Source organism: Phasianus colchicus, chromosome 13 (genome assembly GCF_987193195.1).
Source record: "Phasianus colchicus chromosome 13, bPhaCol1.hap1.1, whole genome shotgun sequence".
NCBI classification, from domain to species: domain Eukaryota; kingdom Metazoa; phylum Chordata; class Aves; order Galliformes; family Phasianidae; genus Phasianus; species Phasianus colchicus.
This window is the reverse complement of record NC_143448.1, coordinates 14,167,317-14,191,840: the sequence shown is the minus strand read 5'-3', so window position 1 is coordinate 14,191,840 and position 24,524 is coordinate 14,167,317. Positions and strand designations below refer to the sequence as shown.

The 24,524-nt window shown below is 35.3% G+C and overlaps 1 protein-coding gene across 3 annotated transcripts in view; it reads left to right on the top strand.

Annotated features, from left to right (window-relative positions):
• The window catches only part of ADAMTS18 (ADAM metallopeptidase with thrombospondin type 1 motif 18), a 72,281-nt gene that overhangs the window by 28,496 nt on the left and 19,261 nt on the right, over positions 1-24,524 (top strand). For all 3 annotated transcript variants that reach the window (XM_090149375.1, XM_090149377.1, XM_090149376.1), the window contains 13 exons: positions 2,143-2,425; positions 4,535-4,734; positions 5,215-5,298; positions 6,125-6,284; positions 6,933-7,038; positions 9,856-9,993; positions 11,401-11,554; positions 12,003-12,098; positions 12,524-12,672; positions 18,032-18,204; positions 19,601-19,731; positions 19,929-20,052; positions 21,236-21,480. In XM_090149375.1, coding sequence (XP_090005501.1) covers positions 2,143-2,425; positions 4,535-4,734; positions 5,215-5,298; positions 6,125-6,284; positions 6,933-7,038; positions 9,856-9,993; positions 11,401-11,554; positions 12,003-12,098; positions 12,524-12,672; positions 18,032-18,204; positions 19,601-19,731; positions 19,929-20,052; positions 21,236-21,480 — 2,043 coding nt within the window. The remainder of the gene's footprint in view (positions 1-2,142; positions 2,426-4,534; positions 4,735-5,214; positions 5,299-6,124; positions 6,285-6,932; positions 7,039-9,855; positions 9,994-11,400; positions 11,555-12,002; positions 12,099-12,523; positions 12,673-18,031; positions 18,205-19,600; positions 19,732-19,928; positions 20,053-21,235; positions 21,481-24,524) is intronic.

Genomic DNA, 24,524 nt, shown 5'->3' with positions numbered 1-24,524 from the left:
ACAGCAATATTCAAGAAGTACAGAACTCAGTCTGCTTTTTTTTTCTTTTTTTTTCCCCTCCCACAATTCTTAATCTGCCTTTATGATGTTAAATACAGAAATTACATTTGGGGCTACATTTGGTGCAAGTTGGTGTACATCAGAGATGGTTTCTTATAGGAAAATGCAGAAAACCCTTTGTTCCATATGGTTTGATTCATTTACAAAATGAATCCTACAGGAATAATTTCAGATGTGGAAATCTTTAAAATGGGGAAATAAAAATCAGATTTACTGCATTTCTGTTTTCCAGCAGGAAGAAAAAAAATAGCACTTCACAGTTACCAGTACATTTCAGAAGATAAAGATTGCATCTGAGAACCACTTTTAAATTGTATAATGGCATCACAAAGATTAAAATATTAGTCTTCTTTCCTACAGGAAAGTACTTTACCATTACCAAATGAGAATTGACATTTGAAATATGCCAACTTATTATGCAGTGAGCAGACAAACTAAATTCTTGTCTGTGTTCCCTCTCTTTTATCAACAGAGGCAATTTTAGCCTTTATTTAGAATGTCAAGTAGATGTAGATATATTATTATGAATTTGTGCTGAAGAAAGGAGAGGGGGTAAATTGTGAATCATAATATGATCTATTTTTATTTTCATAGAAATTTTCAGGAATCAAACAGACCATCCCAGTTAATAATATGGCTTCAATTATGTTGTCAAAATGAAGAACACAATATGATTTTAACAGTATTATCATTAGGTCCCCATACCAGAGAGCATGATGAAGATTGAGCAATTGAGTTGGTAAAACAGAAGTGAATTTCCTTGCAGAGTGCATAGTGCTTGACGATGGAGTATGGAGAACTTGTATGTCTCCATAATATCTTTTTAACTGGAATACACTTAAATTCAATTTTAGTATTGACTTAGTAGACAGTTAAAGATGTGAAGATTTTACATGTAACTTCTCATTTTCACTTGCTTTACATTTTCTGTTGATTTTTCCTCATGGGATACAGTTCTGAAAGTGCAGAAAATTTCAAAAATCATTAAAAAGTACAGGGCTTGTACTGGGCATAAAAATTTGTTCTCTTTTGGATATCTTTGGCATTCTGGATGCAGGAGGTTTGGCTAAAGAAAAGCATCAATTTCAGAAGTGAAATTAGACAATACCTGTCTAATGTGCACATTTCAGAGAATGTCTTTTGAGAAAGGAGATAGAATTGTGAGCTGGGACTTGAGATGTTGGACAAGATGGTTTGTAATTGACATTTGTGTGTCTGCACATATTTTTTCTGAAGCATTAGAGATATGTAGTTCTCCTGGGATGTCAGTTTTTGGCAGGATAGTGTTGGCACATGGTTGAGCTTCATTGATGCAAAACAAAAATCTGTATCTAGTATTACGTATATAATGTAATAGAATTACCTGATGAAACTTCTTGGGTTTTGACTTGGTAAAAAGGAGTGTTTATTGCTACATGTTTTACAAAACCAAGAAATGAAATAAAATCATAACTGATTAATGAGCTGCATGGAAATACTTCCTCAGTGCCACCCACATTTCTCTGGCCTTGATCCTGGAAACACTTCATCACATGTGGATTTTTATGTGTAGACACTATGTGAAAAATACAACATAGATTTCCCATACTTCGGTCCTTTGGGCTCCAAGAACGACAAGATACTTGATTTCACTGATCAGGTTTTTTTGTATGAGGACAAAAATTGTTAACTGCTTCATGTTGATTAAATTGTTGGAAGTTGATCACTGAATGATGGCACTCAAATTTTTAGATGCTTTATTTTTGCACTGCTGTACCATAACATGCTTAGATTTCTGCTTAGATTAACCTCATACCAGGATTAATATTGTCTAAAAAGTTAATTGTAACACTGTGTGAAAGTGCTATGTTAATACTGTGGGATACAACATTTTTGTTCTGTTACCAAACATGAAACTTGGCCATATTCAAAGTGAAACAATGTGTATTTAATTGGGAAGACTATCTAGATTAAATCTTGAGTAAATCTGATTTAGAGGACCACATTTCAGTCTGATAGAGGCTTTGGAAGATCACTTTAAGACTAGCACATTCCAGTTGTAAACCTTTATAATTGTCCTCTAATTTGTGCTCCTTTTTTTAGTCAGGTTTGATAAGGACACGGAAGATCGAATTCCTTATATCTCCGTTACCTCAGCAGCTAGCGCAGGAGCACAACTACACATCACCTGCTGGACATCATCCTCATGTCTTATATAAACGAACAGCTGAAGAAAAGGTGCACCGGTACACAGTAGAGTCCAATCCCAAATCCTTTTCTCTTGGCCATCATAGAACTCACATTTACCACAAGTATCACGCGCAAGCGAATGGTTACCACCATGGAAGGTTTCAAAAGCAACATTTTTGTGGACGTCGCAAGAAATGTATGTAAGGAAACTTTCTCTCCTTGTTTGAGATAGTGGCTCTTAGAGACTGTATGGTGATACCTGCAGTTCGTAGTCAGCTTTGTGATGGAGATGTAATAATTCAAAATAGTATGACTATAAAGGAAAATAGATGTGGGAAATGTGATTATTTCTTTAAATTGATTTCATAATTTCTTTATTAAGCAATCAGAATCACTGTTTAGTTTAGCTGGATTAAAAGATCCCTTGCCTGAATTTTTTTTTTGACATTTACATAGTTTTCAGTAAGCTATTCTGTTTTAGGTTGCTGCTCTTCCACAGAGAGTCCCTGAACTGTTCCCTGTTAGTTTGGGGAAATATAATTAATAGGCTTGAAGATGGAAGAGAAGCCTTCTGAATCATTCTTTTATGACAGATGGAGAATAAATCTTTCAGAACTCACCAGATGATAATGAAATTTTCAGCAACTGAGATCTTCAGAAAGAACTTTCTAACTAAATAAAATTTTGGAGCCACTTTCTAAAAAACATTTTAAAATATATTATCCTGCCAAGGTCTATTCCGAGTCTTTCATTAGGCCCCCAGATTTCTAAGCATTTTAGAGTCCCTTTGGACTCTATATTTGTACTTAGAATGTTCAGTTGATTCTCTTTGAAAGCTGATCTGCTTCTGACTTCAGTTTCTTAATAAGGGTCTTTTGGATTTAGGATTGCACACAGTATTGAAGATATTGTCAATCCAGTTATATTCTTCCAGCTTCCTGCTTGAGCAAGTTCCTTTTCCAAAAGCCATAAAGGGAATACAGAGAAAAAACAAATAGAAGGGAAAGAATGAGAAAGGAGATAGTAGAAATCATGGCTGTCTGAGACTAAGGCCTATTTGAAGCCTGAAAACTGCTTTTTAAAAATTGACTGCTTCTTCAGAAGCCTTGTTCCCTGAATTGAAAGCTAGCCTTCAAATGCCAGATGCACAAGTGATTCAAATTGTAAATGTTTGCATTCTGAGGTAGGTCAAAGCTACCTCATTACAGAAGACCTTTTCCTCCTGTCTGGTTTTCCTGTTGACTGTTTCAGACCAAATGAAATGCTGCTAGAATAGCTCATGTGCTCTGTGGTGTTTTATTTTATTTGCGTTGTTCACTTGAGTTTCTTACATCTTATTCACTCTATCCTCTGTTACTGCCTGTCCAAATTCAGAATTATTCATGTGCTCCTCAGCTTTTACACAGTGCTGGTTCCTGCATTAAATGAGAACATCTAATTTGGCCACCTGGAATAGAAAATTTTAGCTTGAATAAACAAATGCACAAGCACCGAGTATGCAGCAGAACAGAAATCAGTTCTATTAACACTGCCTATATTCAAGGTTAATTTATCCTAACCTAGAAATGAACCAAAACTTGCTGAACAGTAGGAGGGAAGAACAGTCTGCCACTTCTACTGTCATAAAGATAGCTTGACCAACTCACCATATTTTAAAATTTCCTGTGTTGGGAGTTTGTAAGGGCTAGAAAAGTTAATCGTCTTTCAAACTTCTCACAATCTGGCTTCAGATCATAAGAGGTGACTGTAGTCAGTAGATCATGCTTGAAGCATATTTCTGCTTAGGTTCTATTAGCAGCAGTGAAGCTCGTCCAAGAGCAAAACTACTGCTTGTGGATTAGTCTACAGGACATGTAAATAGGAATACAAGAATCTTACTTTTGTGGTGTGCATTTCTTTTCTGTGCTGGTAGTGGACATCTGTTGTGGAGTTTTTTTATGAACCCTGCTATGTAAGTAGCACATCCCAAACACCTCAGGACAGGACAAATGCAGGTATTCTGTTAAAATTTGGTTGTTTTTTTTTTTTTTTTTTTTGCCACAGATGCCACCATTTTATTATATTAATTAAATAATTACACTATATATGTATATGTGGTTTTCTTATTTAGTTCTCTTCTTGTAATCATCCTACCCTGAAAAAGGAATCAGATCTTCTTAATAAATACACAAGAGCTTCCTACCCAGAAGTATTACATACTGTAAAAATAATCTAAGGCACTAAATCTTTGTTATTTCCTTATCTGATGAAAATTGCTCACAACTGATCTGAACCCTTCCCCAGACTGAGTTTTATTTCCTTTTAGATGCACCTAAGCCACCCACAGAAGAGACATATATTCGTTCAGATGAATATGGGACTTCTGCTAGGTTCAGGAGATCGTCTGCTAAAATTCAGAAAAATGGAAGTCTAAATGTTGAAACTCTTGTTGTGGCAGATAAAAAAATGGTGGAGAAACATGGCAAGGAAAATGTAACAACATATATTTTAACAGTTATGAATATGGTAAGATCTGATGTACTTGAAGTATGTTATGATGTTTTTCCTGTGGAATACTGTCATGTCAAACTCGTATCTTTCATTAGACAAATGGTGATACCAAAAAGAGCATGCACACCTTACACAAGCTCTTCTTCAGGCCTCATCTATTGTATTACTTAGGTCAAAAAACTTTTTTAAAAAAGGTTTTTAGATTACTGTAGTGTAAAGAACATAAATGTTTGGAAAATATTTTAAAATGTTAAATTCTAAAATGTGCATTGTGTAGTATAAAGGAGTCAGACATGCTGAAATAAAAATTCACTTCAAATAAGTGGAGTGGTTTGGGGCATAATTCTGGGTTTGGATTAATCCCACAAGGTATATAATTTCATTAATGTACAGAAAATTGAAGCTGAACGTGATAACTCAATCCATATGTCTAGCCTAATTTAAAAGGATTTTTTATATATGTACTTAATGTTTCTTTTTCAATAATCATTGCAGGTTTCTAGTCTGTTTAAAGATGGAACAATTGGAAGTGACATAAACATTATTGTTGTGAGCCTCCTCCTTTTGGAACAAGAGCCTGTAAGTCGTGTCAGAATTTTGGTGGTGTATATTTTGTTTCATACTGTTCACAGGGAGCACTGGATATTCCCATTTTATGTATGTGAACTTTCATTAGAGTTTTGTTATGACATAAAATGTAAGAAGAAAACTGAAATAACAAAAACCTCAAAAAGCATGTTTTCTACATTCCACTGTTTTTTCTTTTTTTAATACTAAATCTTAGTTTTCATGTTCTAAATGTTCTTTAGAAACTTAAAATAAATCTTAACAGTAATCCTGCATTTTCTTAGAGAGAGTTGTAAAGAGAAATCTAATTAAGGATCATTTAAATACATTGAAAGGTTTTGAACTAAGCTCTCTGGTGTGATAATCAGAAGGAAGGAGTCAAAAGTCCCAGAGTGTAGACAGCATATAGCAGAAGTGGGAATGGAGCTGACTGTTTTGTCAGTGGTCCTGAAAGAGAAGAAGAAAAAAACTTTCTGATGAAAAGAAATTCGTGAGGTATTCATCTACCTGGATACTATTTGTCCTCCAGAGAAGTATCACACATATTGATGACAGGGTTGAAAATGTTTCAGTATTCAGCTTAATTGGGAATCAAATGTATTTGTATGCTGTAATTCCGTTGACTCTGAAAATATTATTTGGGGAATGCTTCAGTTTTATTCTGTAATTCTAATACATTCATTCATCAGCTGGTCCTCACAAACAATAAGTATAGGAATGCATAAGTTCATATAGAAAAAAAAAAATCCCTATTCCCTAACTAACTCTTCTTCCTTCAGTGACTTTTCTCAAGTACTGATGGAAGCATCTTATTTCTGTGTCTTTGAAATACCTACAGGGTGGATTACTGATTAACCACCATGCGGACCAGTCACTGAATAGCTTTTGTCAATGGCAATCTGCTCTGGTTGGGAAGAATGGAAAGCGCCACGACCATGCCATCTTGCTTACAGGTTTTGATATCTGCTCTTGGAAAAATGAGCCCTGTGATACTTTAGGTATGATATGAAAACTTCTGGATATGAACAACAACATCTTCATTTATAGATACTGAAGTGTCTTAAAGTAAGAAAGGTCATTTTTGCATATAATGTTAGACTTGTTGAACAGGAAAGAGCAGTATTAATACTACATAGTTTTCTTTGGAGTACCTAGAAGAGAAAGATTTCTAGTATTATTGCATTGGCAAAAATGGCAAACTAAACCATCTGAAGACGTTCTTCTGAATTATCACCTCCAGAAGGAATATTTGGGATTTTGAAAATGTTTACGAGCCATTCTGATTTGATTTGTTTTGACCTTCTTTTATTTGATATATTTTACATTTTGTATTTTATATTGTGACTACTTGCCCTTCTTGAATGAGATTCCTCCCTTATTTGGGAACAGTAAGATATGTAGGGGAAAAGAATAATCTTTACCAATAAAGTGCATTTAGGACGGTTAGGTTTGTTTTGCATTAACTTCTTATACAGGATCTCCTTTATTGTCAAATAAAAGTCTGCTTTAATTTTTCCATAAAAAATCTGGTGAAGAAGAAAACCATCTTGCGTCGTGATAGAAAGGCTTATTAAGATCAGTGCAGATGATATATGTATTTAGCATTCTGTAGAGGAACAACCTTTTCTACCATTTCCCTCCTTCAGGATTTGCACCTATCAGTGGTATGTGCAGCAAATACCGTAGTTGTACCATTAATGAAGATACAGGCCTTGGACTGGCTTTTACAATTGCTCATGAATCTGGACACAAGTAAGTTATCTTTCATGAGTCTCACCTGCTCCTCCTATAGCTAAATTTGTAAGTGAATGGATGCTTTTCTGTGTAACCTATTCTAGGGAATTTGCTTTAGCAGGAGATTTAGACTAGATGATCTCCAGAGGTCCTTTCCAATCCCAAGGATTTTGTGATTCTGTGAATTCTGGCTAACCACTGGCAGAGTAGAAGCATCACTACTCTATATGGAACAAAACTGAAATCGAGGCTTAGAAAAAGTGTGGAGATACGGTCACTTTTTTGTGCACAGTATCTTTCAAAAGTAGTGCTACTGTATTCTGCTGTTTGCTCAAGGCATGAATCCTTCTGATTCTGCATGACTGAATCAAGACTATTTAGTTTTCATTGTACAAATATGCTCTACAGTATATACTGTGACCTAACGTCTACATGAGTGACCCTTTCACAAGTTTCTGAAGGGAAACAAGGAATTAAAGAATAATCCAACTACTAGTGAAGTCCATGGGAACAGAGCCAATGCATTCAGTAGGACCAAATATTTGAAATGCATAGGGCTTGATCCTCCTGCCACACTAATGCAATTTCACTGACCTCAGTAGATTTTTAATGCCCTTCGATCAGTATTAGGAAGAGAATCATGACCATAGCTCATTTTTCAAGAATTACCTCCTTTGGTAGACTAATCTCCTTCCTTTGTATTTGTTTTCTTCTTACTGACTTTGAGAGATTACACTTGAAATATCTTTTCTTCAGTGTTGATTTTTTTTTTTCTTTTCCACCACTGCCTTTGATTTTTACTTTACATAGCCTTTGATATACTTTTATACTCTTGCCTGATGATATACATCTTACATTCTGGAAAATATCTACCCCAGATACAAACTGGCTTTATTATCCTATGTTCATATTCATGTTCCTGAGACTACCTAGTGTGATGTGTGAAACTACAGAATTTGGTCTCTGTGGTACAGAGATTTGTGGAAGAAAAATGTCCTGAAAACTATTGCTAGGAAATCCTAGCAATCACAAATATGCAGAGTGCAGCTTTGGGAAGAGTTTCATCACCTAAAGGTGTGAGGTACTTCAGTGCAATTCTGAACATTCAGGATCTCTGTCTACTGATCGGTGTTTATGTAACAGGTTAAGAAGTGCTCTTATGCTGTGTGTTTGTGTTGGAGAACAAGTGATGTTCTGTGCCAATTAATGAAGGTTCATACTATGGTAAAATGTACTTCTTTGACAAGATGATGCATACAGGACATTTCTTGGAGTTTTCTCATTTCACTCATTGTGTGTCTTTGAAAGTTACACACCTCTTTGTTACACTCCTTTTATGGTTTCATTTAAGTACTTTGTTTTTACCTGAAGGTTTTAACATTTTCTTTGGGAGTTCAGAGCCCATTATGTTGGTGGATATTAAAACTGGATTCTTTGGCTGCAATGCATGTGAACAAAGCTTGTATCTTATGAAGGATTATAAAATATTAGCTCAGTTGGGATTTTTTTTTGTCCATTTGTAGAATGAGCCATATATTTTAGCACGCTTGGAGCCACAGTTGATGGCAACACATTCAGTAACTGATGAGCCTGCAATGATTTATAATAGAGGATTGAGCCCAGTAAATTGGATATTCTGTGCACATGCACACATTGCATTTATAAAGTTGCCAATGTACTACGATGTTGAAGTAACAGACTATGAAATTTCTATTCAGAACATACTGAAATTCACAAATATTCTGTACAATGAGTAAATATAACATAGTGAAACAAAACCTGAAAATTAAATTTATTATGATCATAAACTCCGCATCATTTATCATTTTTAATGTGGCTTTTATTATTACTTACTTATTATTAATGCTACTAAATGCTTCTTTTTATACTGTGTATGTTTTCCTCAATTGGCCCTACACGCTGTCCTTAACTAGTAAGGCTCTGGGGTAATTTCTGTACAACAGTTATCTGCACAACTCATCAGCTGCAGCTTTTTTGTTTGGTTGACTGATTTTTTTTTCTTCCTTATAGAGTACTTAATATTTTTGAGATGTGAACATAGAGCATCTAGAGTATGAACCTGATTTTGACATTGATTTGCCTCATTTGACTAAGACTGCAAAGACAAAGAACAATAGCTTTGACTTGAATTTCTTATAATCTCTCTGTTTCACCATGATATTGCGTGGAATTCATCAGCTGTTAATCTGCTTATTGAAGAAGGTGATATAGTAGACTTCTTCTCTGTACTGCCTCTAAGAGCAATATCGTTAGTAGCAACAGGCAGTTGACTCCAAATACCGTAAGTTGTTGGCTTCTTATGGAACGTCCAACAAGGCGGCCAAGTGCAACAGTTGTTTTTATAAAGTGCAGGGAAACGCTTTCATGACTGAATGCATCTGCTCATTTTAGATGTACCATAAAACAGATGATAATAACTTCCACTTGCAATTCATGAAAAAACAAACAGGCAGGATTTCATGAAAAAATAAGAAATGGTTAAATGTAAAACTTCTGATACAGTCTGCAGCTGGTAATTAGATGCCACTGTCTTGTCATGGGCTCACACTACAGAGCTCCTATTCATCACCAATACGGGTCTTTCTTGAAAAATTACTATCTTTTTCTAATTAGCGGAAGGCAGTAAAATCTGAGTGCTACTAAATGGAGCTTGTTTCATAATAACTGTCATTTTTGTGGTGGTTTGTGCCTGTTTTCAACTCTTTGTGGATTTCAGTCATAGAAGTGTTGCCTGTAATGTGTTTCTCCTGCCTCAAATTGTTTCTGGCTTCTGATTAATCAACATTTTTACTCTTATGTATGGCTCTTTTTCAGCTTTGGTATGATTCATGATGGAGAAGGAAATCCTTGTAGAAAAGCTGAGGGAAATATTATGTCTCCCACACTCACAGGAAACAATGGAGTGTTTTCTTGGTCTGTATGCAGCAGGCAGTATCTCAACAAATTTCTCAGGTAGGTCAGATGTAAATCTGGGCCAGAGCCAGGGAATGTATCTTACTAGCTGGGCTTGAACTTTTGAACAGACATAAAAATTACTTAAGTGTGAAATGTACCTCTTTTAAAATGTACTCAAACCAGTGCACTATTTGAGCTCTCACACTTGGACTTTTGAGGCATATAGGTGGTATGGTATTTAAGTGCCTTTGTCCTGCCTCATTTCAAAAGAATGACTTTCATCCTCTATGAATCTCCTACATTAATGACTAGGTTTCTTACAGAATTAGCAGGAAGTAAACATAAAAGAGAGCCGACAGTGCTACCAAAGTCATTACAAAATGTAAATTAACATTAGTGGGCTTTCTCCCTAGAATCTCTCTCTTGATCTAGCTCATGTCATGAGTTTTAAGTTTTCGGTTTTAATTTTAAGTTTTTCATATACTGCTCCTGGAGTTAAAAAAAAAAAAAAAGAGAGAGAGAGAAAGATGCTATTTATTTCTCCAGAGTATTAGCATTATTCAGAGATGCTTTTAAACAAGCTGTATTTTAGTTTATATTTGATGTCATCAGAACTGCACTCTTTTCTTGTAAAACTTTCCTTTTATTGATTTTGTTGTACATAGGTAGGCTATACTTCATTATGCAAAAGTGTGTAACAGGTACTGAGACATAGATCCAATAAGGGCATTTTAGATGTTAATTCCTTAAAGTAAGAATCGGGCACCTATGTTCAGTGGATCCAATCCTTGAATTCTAATTTGTATCTTAAAGCAGTAAAAGGGAAAAAAGAAAGAGCTCTGGTGATTTTGCCTTCCTCAATGATGCAGCACATTCAGATTACACAAATCAAACAGTGTGCAGTATGGTCCAAAAGTCTTACACTTGGAAGATATATCCAGCATAGATTGACCTTCCAAATATATGGTTTCTCAAGCAGATATAAAGGAAAAAAATCAGATCATAGTGTACCTTTGGCATTTAGCTGGATCCATCCAACCTAAAGCACACAAGCTGCAGCAGGCTTCTGTTTATTAATCCATACTATGTGAATGCTGGAATGAGCTGGTGTCTGTGTTGTCTCCATTGTCTCCTGATTTTGGGAACCCACTTCAGGAAAGAAGCAGAATAGATTAACTTGTTCTTGGTTACATGCAAATAAAGAGAACTGAAGAAAGTGACATAATTCTTTCTTGTTCAGTCACAAACGCTGGAAATTCCTGCCTTCATAAAAGTTTTCAGGTCAGGCTACCAACAAGATATGTCAAGATCTTTTGGCTCCTGCAACCAGATATTCTTATTTCAGTACATGACTATAAATCTAGTTAAAAGTACTGTATACCATGCTACGTGTTTTTACTGTTCTGTAACAAATTGTTTTGATACGAAGATCATAGTCGTTATTACTATACATTCTCATTACAGTACAGCTCAAGCTGCCTGCCTGATTGATGAACCTAAGCAAACTGGACAGTATAAATACCCTGACAAATTGCCAGGGCAGATGTATGATGCTGACACCCAGTGCAAATGGCAATTTGGAATAAGAGCAAAAGTGTGCAACCTCAGCTTTGTAAAGGTAACTATTGATATTCTTGTAATGCTATAAATATGTAAAAATAACACTGAGGTTTCCAGGGGCCAGGGCTATTTATCTACCATACCTTGCTTGGCAATTTGCTTTGAAGGCTTTTTGCCTCCTGTAAGGGATATCACCATTCCAGAGGAGTTTCAAAGGGAAATTTGTTCTTTTCAGGAGTCATAAGAAGTGCAGTTGAATACATAAGACCCAAGACCTTGCCTTTATGCTTATTTCCTTATACTTAAGGAAATGAACAGGCAATACAGCTTTGATGAAAACTTTCATGGGATGTGGGAGGTGGCAAAAGGAGGAAGTTTCTTGTTTTACTACTGTGCATTAACTTGGAAGTCTGGTAAGGATTTATAAAGTTGTTATATAAGAAAAAAAAGGAAACTCTGTCCCAACTTTGTGATGAAGGATTAGTATTTTTTCTTCTTCTTTTCAGGATATTTGCAAATCTCTCTGGTGCCATAAAGTGGGTCACAGATGTGAAACAAAATTCATGCCAGCAGCAGAAGGAACAGCTTGTGGTATAAATATGGTAAGTGACTGACAAAAGGGGAAACATTTTAGCAGAATTTTTAAATAACATGGGAAGTTTTGGAGTTCTGACAGCCCAGGACCATCAATTAACATGGATTTTTTGGGGAACATTACCCAAAAATATATTCTGCAAAAGAACAGTTTTGAAAACTTGTACTTCAAAGATCTTAAACTCAGAGCTTGGACAAGTTTTAAGGCACTGCTTAGTTATACCATTGTATTAACCAATGTCCTACTTCAGAGTTCTTGTCAAACTGAGAACTATCTCACAGATCTCAATTGGAAACATTTGGTTTACTAGGCTAAAGCACTTGAGCTTTTAAATGTCCTTTTTTTTTTTTTCTTTTTTTTTTTTTTTTCCTGTTTTGCACCTACTAGGTACCACTAACTCTGATGGGATATTTTTTGGCATTCTTTTGGCAGTGGTGTCGAAGAGGACAGTGTGTCAAATATGGTGATCATGGACCCAAGCCTGTAAATGGCCACTGGTCTGCCTGGTCTGAGTGGTCACAATGTACTCGGACTTGTGGAAGTGGGGTCACATATCAAGAAAGACACTGCAACAATCCAAAGTAAGACATAGATATGAAAAGGTATTGTTTTTATACTATTTATGTTACTAAAACAAAAGAAAACAAAAAGAATATAGTCAATTTCTTAGAGAAATAATATGTGTGAAATGCTTCTCAAGCTTTTTTTCAATGTCCAGTAAGACCAGTCAGTAGCTGAAGGACAGGCATATGTTCTGCTAGTAGAAAGTAGTGGCTGCCTGAAGACTTCTAGAACACTGGAACATCTATATAGCCCAACTTTTTGAATTTATTGTGTGACACTGCAGTTTATCAAACACCTGCTGCAGTAGAGAAATGCCACACAGACACATTCACACCTAATAATTTAAGAGTAAGTGAAATAATTCTTATAAGCTATTAAAAGACTCCTGATGGGATCATACTATCTTGTATAATAAACCAAAGTTTATTGGTTGTAGACAGATGACTTTGTATGTCTGCCATGTTCTTTGTATTCTTCCATGTTTCACAGGTCATAAAGTTGCTGAGCCATAGAATTGTATGGTACCTCATAAAACATTTCTGGTTTGTTACTCTAGTGAATGTCTTACTGCTGTAAATACTACTATTCCATACACTAGTATTTCATGGTAGAAATAAAATGTTATCAGATCAAAATCTTTTCCAAGTACTCAAATTATTGCAACTTACTAGAAAAAAAAAAGATTTCACTATTCCATACAAAACTTTAACAGGCATATACACATGAATTTGTCATTGCACACAATAAAAACAGCATTTAAACTACATTAATAATAAAAAAAAAAGAAAACATGACACAGTTTATATGAATCTGTAAGGAACCCTCATACCTATTATAGAGTGGTACAGTAGTAATATCCAAGCTTCATATGTTATGTTAAGGGAAAATGCAAAAATGTAAATTAGTTAAAATAGTCTTTATTACCCTAAGTCAGTCAATCTTTGCAGATCCATAGCAGAGCATTCTCAACCTTTTCTGTTGTTTCTCTGTGGTTTTTCTTACATAAAACTAGTTGGATATTTTTGTCTTTAAACGTATTTAGCAAGAGAATAAAGAGTCTTAATTTTATCATACATATATCAAAATATTTTTCTTACCTTAGACCCTGTTTTTCCTGCTAAATTTCCATGTATGGATGTTGCTCTCTCCATGAGGCAGAAAAAAGTACATTAGTTGGAATGTTTCAGATTGGCTCATTGTAATAATTAGTAATGATTTCAAATGATGTTAACGCAAAAGCTCTTCTTTTTGAAATGTGTCTTGTTGTAGCACTTTGAATTTAAAACTTGCATTCAGAGTGGTCTGTCTATTCTAACTTCCGTAAAACCTGATGTAAGACTAGGTGTCAGAACTGGATTGTATCTCTACAAAATTTAATTTTATTACAGTAGTGTTTATGCAGTTACTCCAGTTTATCCAGAGCAAAGGGAATAAACTGCAAATTTCTCTCAGAGTTAGAGTGATTAAATTAAAGGACTGTATAAAAGCCATCTACACAACACTGTATAACAGTGAATGAATATTCAGGTGACTGTATTTCACATCACAGAACTTTCGTATGTAAGTAGAATCATTAGAAAAGTGATCCTATCCATTTTCAATGTTAAACCATATGGAAAGATTTATAGCCTACTGACTGTTCATTGTTCACTTCTAAATCTACAGATAAACAAAGAATAATGATTCCTTTCTTTCTGAACTTCTGAAATATATTTCAGATGTTTATACATTTCAATATATATATTATTTCATACGTAAGATATTTATTTCAGTTTTCTTAATCCAGGTTTGTGTAGGAGCTAATGTTTGTTTTGTTCAAATGCCTGACAGAAGATTTTGGATAGCAAAATTCTGAGAATGCCAATAAATAATATGTGTTTGTATAAGAGATTATGACAGGGGCTGTGGATCTCTGAAGAACTGACTGGACTCTAACATGTTTTTTTAAGATTAGTACTCCATTTTTTCTGAACAACTGACTTAGGAACACCGAGGGAAACTTCTAGGTTTCCAGTGATTTCAATAGACACCTTACTTAAGAGCTTAAAGACAGGTGAGGAATGTAGCTCCAGGCTGCTGCTTATGAAAATCTCATTATTTGTGTTTGCATATGAAATTCACCTCTTGAAAATGATATCCAACCAATTCAATTTCCTTTTGTTTGATAATTACAAGATAGATGTTGTGACTATACCAAAACAGCTCTGGCTATGGCTTCTGAATTATCACCTCAGTTCTGTGTGAATTTCTAATAACAAACATGTATGGAGGTCATCTGTAGAACACGGGGCCAGGAAGATTTGCTAAAATCACTGTTTCTCTAAATTGTCCCAGTGTAAATTCATGGATCTGGTTTTCACACATCACATTTTACAATCAAGGTACTTTTTCAAGATACAAATATGTTAAATAAGTTAATAGTTTGCTGAGAAGGAACCTAAAGAGTGAGAGATTTAAATGATACCTAAGTCATATCTCTGATTGTGAAAGACATTTTAGACCTCTGGAATATGTGCAGAGAACTGTTGTCCATCTTTGTGATACTGTCATAACATGGCCATAATATGAGTAGGAAGTTGAATTAAATTAATTACAAACCACGGGGAAAAAAAAAAGTCCAGAAATTTCAGTTCAATTCCCTGTATATGAAATGTTTCCCCTCATCAAATTACTTCCATGATTTTACACTCTGTGTTGCATTCCAGTGAACACCCATTTTATTTTCCTTCATTGTTCATTAAGTATATTCTGAAAAGGGTAGAAACTGTATGATTTATTTAAGTTGCACTTGTAGCATTTTAATATTTGACTCTTGTATGAAGTGGAGTTTGGCAGCTTTGTACTCATGCTGCTTTTACAATTGATTCTTTGAACACAGATCTTTGGCAGTCCTTTCCTACCCAATTACTTAGTTCTCCAATTATCGTCAGTAAGGCCTCAGTTCTATCAGCATCAGCAAACATCTTTACCAGCATATGCCAAAGTTGGGAAGGTACACACATGAGAGTTTAGGCTTCATCTGCATTCGGGGCACTGTACTGCTATAATGGAATACCAATGAGCATGGTAATACTCACAGAGCTTCTGTTAGCCTTGAAGCTAAAACCTGTTGGTATAAACCAACCAATAGAAGCACGATTTTATTGATGTAGATAATAGCCTTTTCTCTGAAATTTGCTTTTAGATTCCTGGGAGTTACTTAACACTTCCTGACATCATGATGTAAGACAGAAAGGTGGAAATGTTTCTATGGATTTTCTGGCCAGCAGTTTCAGTAATGAGAATGAACTGTAAGACCAAAATACTGCTATGACAGGGTTGGAGAACAGAATGCCTGTTTCAGTGTTGCCCTGGTTTGGTGGAATTTTATACCATCCTCAAATACAAGCGTGTGGCTAGAAATCATGATCTAGCCATAAATCTATTATATCATTTCTTTGGTGGCATTTACTTGGAAGAAGGTTGCTTCTTTTCTGTACACTAAAGCAGATTTATTCTCTGGGGTAGAAGAGGTCAAAAAAATCATACTTGCGCTGAAGCTGGAAAGAAAATCTGTAGAGACTTGAGTAAGAACCAAACACTTGGCTGACTTAACTGCAAGCTCCCCACAGTTGCAAAAGCAACACAAACACTCCCTGACTTCATGAACGTTTCACATCCTTCCTGCCTTCCAAGGATTGAATTGCCACCTCCTAAGACAGAAAATCTGACTCTAAGACCTTTGCTGCTGTACTATCTGGTATCAGCATAGTTAGTAGATGACCACAGGAAAGGTTAATTGAAGTGTTTCTTCCACAGTATGTTTCTCTGGTGCTTCAACTCAGTTTTAAATGGAGTAGAAAAGTGTTTCTCTCTTCCTTTGAGAGACTGTTTTGTAGCCCAGAATTATGGAAAATTCAGATATTGTGCACGTTACAAGCCAACTCAAAACATGAGAAGCATGTGGGTTAGATGTATGAGAATTAAAATTTATAGTAAACAAATGGTGTAAAAATAAAATGCATGTGGATTTTCTCATTCTTTTTGCACCAAGCTGTGTCTGTATTACTCCACAATCAGAAGTTGCCTGAGATACTTGATATGGCTTACAGTTTATAGTATGCTTTTTAAGGCTTTAAATAAGCAACACTGATCATACTTGCTGCACTCATACCTTTTATATTAACTGTACATTTAGCTATCATCTCTATTTAATATTTTATATTTAAATATGTATTTAATAGTATTTATATTCAAAATTATTTTACCTACTAATAATTATTAAATAACTAATAATTTGACTAAGTACTTTTACTATCTCATATTTTTTATGCTCATTTTTCCCTAATGTGTGTGTGTGTAATATGGTCATGGCAACCACTGAAAGATCATAGCTTATTTTCCAAGTGTTTCCTAATTTTTAAATATCATGGTATAGATGTGTGCAGGTGCAGAATTATTCTTTTGTTTTGTTTTTTTTTTTTACTTGATACAAGAAATAGTATAGTATCACAAAGTTCTTAAGAGTTTGGGGTTTTGAAGACTTGGCTCAATGCTTGCAGATATACATCTGAGAGCAGTGGAACTGCAAAAATAACATCAGTGGATTCTTAGGAGATCCAGAGGGAATAAAAAAGTGAGTGAGTATATTTCTCAGCAGTTTATGAGACCCTTCAGTCACTTCAAAAAATGCAGTTCTAACATTTTTACACTGGCTTACAGCTGTGTGCATAGATCAAGTAGTAACAAACACACACACACATACATATTATTCTGATAGCATAAGATACTAGCAAAGTAACGGAATGCATTCTTTTCATCCTTAAAGATTATTAAAGATTATGGCTTGTTGAAGCAGAAATGATGCATTTGAAGTTATCCATAGATATCAGTGGTATCTTACAGGAGGCAACTATGCATAGTTTCTTACTACCTTTCACTGTTTAAAACCAAGCTTTTAAAAAATGATTTAGCAAAAAGTAAAATAAAAACAACCAAATGTGATTATTTTGTTCTCATTTGATCAATTTTGTGTTATCCTTTATTAACTCCTAGTGTGATAGGCAATTTTTGCACATGTTCATTTGCATTACAGCAGAGTAAGGATAGCTATATAAAAAGACTGAAATCAGCCAACACAAACAGCCCTATAAATTTTAATTAGTGAAAACACTGTTCAACTCTAGATGTTTGCATCTTTGCTGAGTTTGCAGTGATCCAAGAAGATAATTCATGGCAACTGCTTTGCTGGGTTTTAGCAACTATGAAAATTAATGGTTTGTGTAAGAAATACTGATTCCCCAACTCTCATTTTCTCTGTTAATGTGTGTGTAAAATGGCAATCACATAACAGGTAGATCGTTGCCAACAATTTTTTTTCTTTTCTTTCTTTTTAAGGCCACAGTATGGTGGCAAATTCTGCCAAGGTTCCAGTCGTATTTATGAACTTTGCAATAATCAGCCATGTCCAGCAAATAGTTTGGACTTCCGTGCCCAGCAGTGTGCAGAATACAACAGCAAACCTTTCCGGGGATGGTACTACAAATGGAAACCATATACTAAAGTGGAAGGTAATTACGCCACAGCTTTGATGGACAAAGGCAATTGCAGGAAGCAAGCTATCAGCTGTAATTCATCCATATTCCTTAGGCAAATATCAACCTGATGTAAGCAAACAGAAATTCAGTTGGCTTATTTGAGGCATGTTTGCTTTCCAGCATAGTTGAATCCGTCCTCTTATGTGATACCATCTGTACGAACACGCAGAGTTCATTTCGGTTGAGAATTTAAATCTTTGTCCTTAGCATGACTCCCTGGCTATTGATGCTCCTTTCTTTAATTTTATATTAGATATATTTTAGTGTATAGCCAAAATAACAGACAACAAAAATTCCATTAATTTTTCTGCATGGGAAATGTGAGCTCACACAGTAAAACTACCAGAATCTTCTTTCCTACGGAATGGTCTCAGATTTCAAAATGTAACTATAAACAAAACTTCTTACTTTTCTACTGGTACAGTCCCGTAAGAATCAGAAAAACAAATAATATACTGACATACATCTTCTGAAGTCATCTTTTACTGAGAGATCCTTATAAAGTTTAGGTATCAATAGCTATCTCTTGTCTTTTGTGGAATTAAATATTATTTTTAATTTATGCATCTTAATTCTGTAAATACTTTGCATCAGTATTCTCCACTGTACTCTTGATAACATGGTCTGTTTCTCAAAACTGCTACAGGAGCTTTGCCTCTAGAAAGTGGAGTGCTAATAACAATTGAAAATCCAACTGAATAAAAAAGGATACTGTTACAAATTTAATTTCATGTTCCTGAAAATTCTATATTGCTCTATTTGTATTAAGATGGCTCTTTGTGTCAACAATTACAATCGCATCATTGTATTGGCCAGCATAGAATTTATCAGTCCTTTATAGGCACAATACACTATCAGCGAACAAGAAGAAATTTGACTGACAGTTGCTTGGACTTTTTAGAGGAAATGTGTCTTGCTTAGGGGAAAACCTGTTCCCAGTACTAACTTCCAGCTGAACACTTCTGCAATCTTATCTGTTTAAAATTTTAATAAACATTAAGTACAATTATTACAATTTCCAATTTCTCTTAATAAAAATGAAATTTAAACTGGGGACAAGTAGAGCTGAAATCACAGCCACATCAGCAAAGCTAACAGAGCGTGCCTGCTTCTACACTGCTGTTGAACTCTTAATTCTCTGACTATGTGGACCTTTAAACCCACACATTGTTTTAAACTATATTTGGCTGTAATTCCACCTATCTTGGGATCCTAATATGTCAGGACACAATTAATCCTTGTAACTGCTAAATGTCATCTAGGATGCGGGAAGAAGCAGCTGGGTGCTTTGTGTTGCTTTTTTGTTTGTTTTCAAGCCATGCCTCAGGTCTACTAATACTTCTTTGGTTTTGTTTTTTTTTCCTTTCAGAGGAAGATAGATGTAAATTGTACTGCACAGCTGAAGACTTTGACTTCTTCTTTGCAATGTCCAGCAAAGTGAAGGATGGAACCTTGTGTTCTCCTAATAATTATGACGTTTGCATTGATGGAATTTGTGAAGTAAGATCAAATTAAGTTTCTTACAACCCTAATGTCTTTTATCGTTTTTTTTTTCTTTCTTTCTTTTTTTTCCTTTTTTTTTTTTTTTTTTTTTTTTTTTTTAGTAATAAGTGGGGAATTGATTCCTTTGTAGAAAATGCAGCTGTTTCTTCAAATCTCTTGTGTCTGAGTCCTTCACTTCTGCCTTTTGGTTGCAGCAAGTAGGGTGTGATCATGGACTTGGTTCCAAAGCTGTACTGGATGCTTGTGGAGTTTGTAAAGGAGATAATTCAACATGCAAGTTCTTTAAAGGCCAGTACTTGATCCAGCACAAAGCTAATGGTAAGGAAAGCTGTTCCACATGATCATCAACTCATTGCTCTGCTGTATCCCCATGTAATATATATGATTCCTTGCTCATTAGGGCAGTGGTTAAAAGTCCAGATGTGAACTGAAAATCACAGGGAGAGTGAGAGAAGAGTTCACATTTCTCCTGTTTCTTGGTAACAAAAAAGCTATGAACATAAGTCTTGGTTAGTTAATCTGCAGGCATTCTTCTTGTTTCTTAAAACATTTTCCTTTTATGTATGAATTTTCTTTTTAAAAAGATTTTAGGATTTGTGCAAGTGTGTCGACAGTTCTGACTGGAATGGGACAATGGAAGTTCCCATTATGTATACCATAAGAAGGGAAACACAGCATAATGCCAAACAGGACAGTATTTCCATGCCCATTTTCAAATTAAATTGATTGAAAGCAATCCAGTTGATACAGTGGATGAGCCAGTCACTAGGATGAAGACTTTTCTTTAGTGGTCTGTCACAGGTTTGCTATAAAATCCTCTCACTGTGCTTCAGTTTATCAGGCATAAAATGGAGATGGTAAATATCTCTTGAACCCCATGGATATTTTGCAGATCCATTAATTGATGATCATAGGATATGCGAATACTACAGTGAGATGTACCAGGAAATTATTTAGGATATTGTTATATATAGAAATATAATGCTAGGAGAATAATCTAACTATGCTTTGCAACTTGAGCTGTGTGCAGTGTGAGTGCTGGAGGCTGTCAGCATTGTATGAACTGACTGTAGAATGAAGTAGTGATCCAGTGTTATATGGGGCATTGTGGAGGCTCTCTCCATCACAGTGCATCTGACCTCAAAAAGATTGTTGATGACTGAAGTAGGACCTTCCCTACTGTAGGGGAAATACAGGGAAAAGATAGTAAAACATTTACAGTGAAACCATCATTATTCTGTTCTACATTTCTCTAAGGTGAACTTGCTGCTTCTTGTCTTGAGTGACACAAAAATTCCAGGAATTGAAATACCTCAGAGTTACTCTGATTACAGACTGCGTAGGGGGTTAAAATCAGAACTGCTTTCTTCTTACGGAAATGGAGTAACTTTGGTAGATCAGAACAGCTGCCTTCAGTATCTTTCAAATTGGCTTAAGAAGGAGAAGCCTTCTCTGTCTGTACAGCAATTGCAAAAATGTTGCTTTACTTCTTTTATTTCAGACTACTATGCTGTGGTCACCATTCCAGCAGGAGCACGCAGCATACACCTCCATGAAATGCAGATCTCCACCAGCTACCTCGCAGTGCGCAATCTCAGTAAAAAGTATTACCTAACAGGAGACTGGACAATTGACTGGCCAGGAAAGTTTCCTTTTGCTGGAACAGTTTTTGATTATCAGCGCTCTTTTAACCATCTAGAGAGTCTATATGCAGCTGGACCAACTAATGAGACGCTGGTCTTTGAAGTAAGCTTTTTTCTGTTTATTCTTCCCTTGATGTCTATTACAGAATTAGTAACGACAGCTTTAGCTCTGTGCTGTAGCTCTCAGAGAGATTAAAGAATAGCATTGAGTCATGATAGTATTCAGACTTAATTGTGTAGTCATGCTAGTTTGAAAGGCCTTTCAGCAGTTCATCAAGGTTTGAAGTTTACAAAACTGTCACAAATTCAGTGAGAAGAAAGGTGCATAGAACATAGCGTGTAGCATTATTTCTCCATTGCTGCACAATGGTAATAGAGATATTGTCACATCACACAAGTGGTGTGCTATAAAATTTAGCGATGCAAAAAAACAAATCTCAGTTTTGCTATAGGGCTTAAAAGTAACATTTTCAAATAGTACCTTGGAAACTGCAGGCACATGTAGTCCTTTTTACGTCTACCTTGGGACACAGATGGTCTAAGCACCACACATTAGGCTCCTGGGTAGTTTCTGTTGATTCAGTTTTATTGGTGATAGCATCTAGAATAAAGAATTTTGTATATGTTTATCTCCCACTCAACTTTGTACTACTTACTTTGTCTGCCAGATGTCCTGTGTTGAGATTATGTTGAGTAGAACATAAATTTGGTACATAGATGGTTTGATACACTGATGCACTGAAAATGAGCCACAAGTACTTTTGTTGTGGGAAATATCTCTGCATTGGGTTGCCTTACTACATTTTCTGTTTAAGTGTATCAGAACATCTGAGGGTCAATATCTGATTGAATCACCTAAGTGGATCGTTTGTCACATTAGTTGTCCTGCTTTGTTGGAAGGCTCTAGCAAATCCCTGCATTTTAACTTGTCTGTTATGTCTGTTTTGATGAATCCTTTCTTGGGAGAAGGAAGAAGCACTCCCCAGGAGAGATTCAGTTCCTTCCCACATCTTCCAGCAATACCCTGTCCAGCTCACTAGCAAATACCCCTTTTTCTGGAGAGTACTTGGGGAGCATGAGGGCTGTACCCACTCTGAGGCAGTGGTTGGTGGTTCTTCATCCCATCACGTAACACCATAACTGAACACTGCTCTCTGCACAAGTTTAGCAGGAGTGGTTAACCAAGAAATCTGCATCCTGTTTCCATTACACAGCTTTGTTCCTTTAAACTTAGAAACACAACAAATATAGACTGTGATATGAAATACATTCTTCAAGGATTATTTAAACTTTTACAGCTATTCAGTAAAGTTTTATTTTAAATACTGAAGAGCCTTACCATTATTCATACTGAGTAATGTACTTAAACATCTATTTAAGCACCATTGAAGCTCACAGACCTTGAACATATGTTAAAGTACTTTAGGATGGACAGTTTGACATAGGAAAAAGGTGTGCATTTTAGCAAATTATCACAATTTGCAATCCCTTTTTAAAGCATAGGTTAGAAAGAATTAGTCCAAAGTAGAGTTTTGGCCTACAAGTTACAGACATGCTTCCATGTCCACAAATCATTTCCAAAATAGCCATATACCAAAGAAACAAGCATACTTACGAATGTTATGAAATGCTAATCTGAACTCTCAGGAATCTTATTTGTCGTAATACAAAGTAAATTGAACAGCATTATTATAGAACTAAAGTATGAATAATAAATTGCCTCTAGATGACTTGCTTGGCAGCATGTCATGCAAATACTTCACAGAATAAAGATTAAAGAAAAAACACTTAATGCCAAATACCACTTCTATTTTCATCCTATCTTATGCTAAACAGTTTTATTAAGATTTAGCATTTAACTTGAGGCTATTGCTCCTACAAAAGCTTATTTAAACTTCCCTTGTATTTTTATTGAACTACCTACACCACTGACTGGTAACTAGGGATTCTAACAACTGCAAATGTTAAAGTTACGTATTCCCCAATTATACATATCTATAAGCTGTAGTAAAGATGTCATTAAATAATATAAGCAACAAGCTGAGTTCTGGAAAATATGCAAAATCTTGTTTTTGAGAGATCTCCATTATCTACGCTTTATCAATAACTAAGCAGCAAAAAATGCCAATGAAAACTAAAGAACACACTTTTATGTGAAAACACACATTGCTGAATATCTATTTGCAACAGTACTAGTGAAACAAGTCCCACTCAACAATAAATAGTAGAAACTGATAGAAGGCTGAATGACAGAACATTTAAGCATGCTATGTTGTAGACTTGTTTTTATCTCATTTGTAATTTTCAAAGAATCATACAAAATAAATCCTGCCAGCAAATTTTTTATCCAGTTAAGTTACTTTTCAGTAAGATGAGGCTTTCCAGGCTCCAGCCTTCAATTTCTTCCTGTAATTTAAATATTTTTTCTTTATTTTTAATTATGTTATATTCAACACCAATTTAATAATTATTTTCTGGATTAGATTTTTTCCAGAAGAATTCAGTGAAGGATCTTGTAAAACCATACACTGCAGGGACTGAGAAACTGAATAAACTGCATGAGTAAATATTGGAATTTTTCAAGCTGGCACCAAATACAAGTTTTTGTAGATGTATCTATTGCTTTTCTACCGTGATCAGAAAGACAGATTAGCAGAGTTTGTGCTTAGTTTTGTAGTCATAGTTTTCCTAGACATTTGTGTGGTGACCCAAGCAACCCAGGGTTTCAACTGCATTTCTGGATGCAAATCATTCTGCTGCATCCAGAAAATTGAGGTTACACATGTCCTCTGAGCAACATTCACAGGAGAGGATGGGAGCAGTGCTCTGCAAGCATGAGTCCAGACAGGTCTAGCACATCTGTGCTCAAGGCAATCACTTCCTTTGAAATGCAGTTTTTCTCCAAAATATTTTCTTGTAAGAGACATCTGAAGCATTTATTAGGAAAGAAGGATGAAACTTAAATAAGAAAAAAACCTTGAAATTCCCTATTGTCTTGCATACCACGAGTAATAGTTCAGCCTTACAGTCATACTATGTTTCATATTTATGTCTCATTGTACAGCATGTTCCTGTGCATCTGTGTTTTTCTATCAGGTTTTCCAATAGCTAAGCTGACACGTGTCATTTAATCAGACTTTGCAGTCC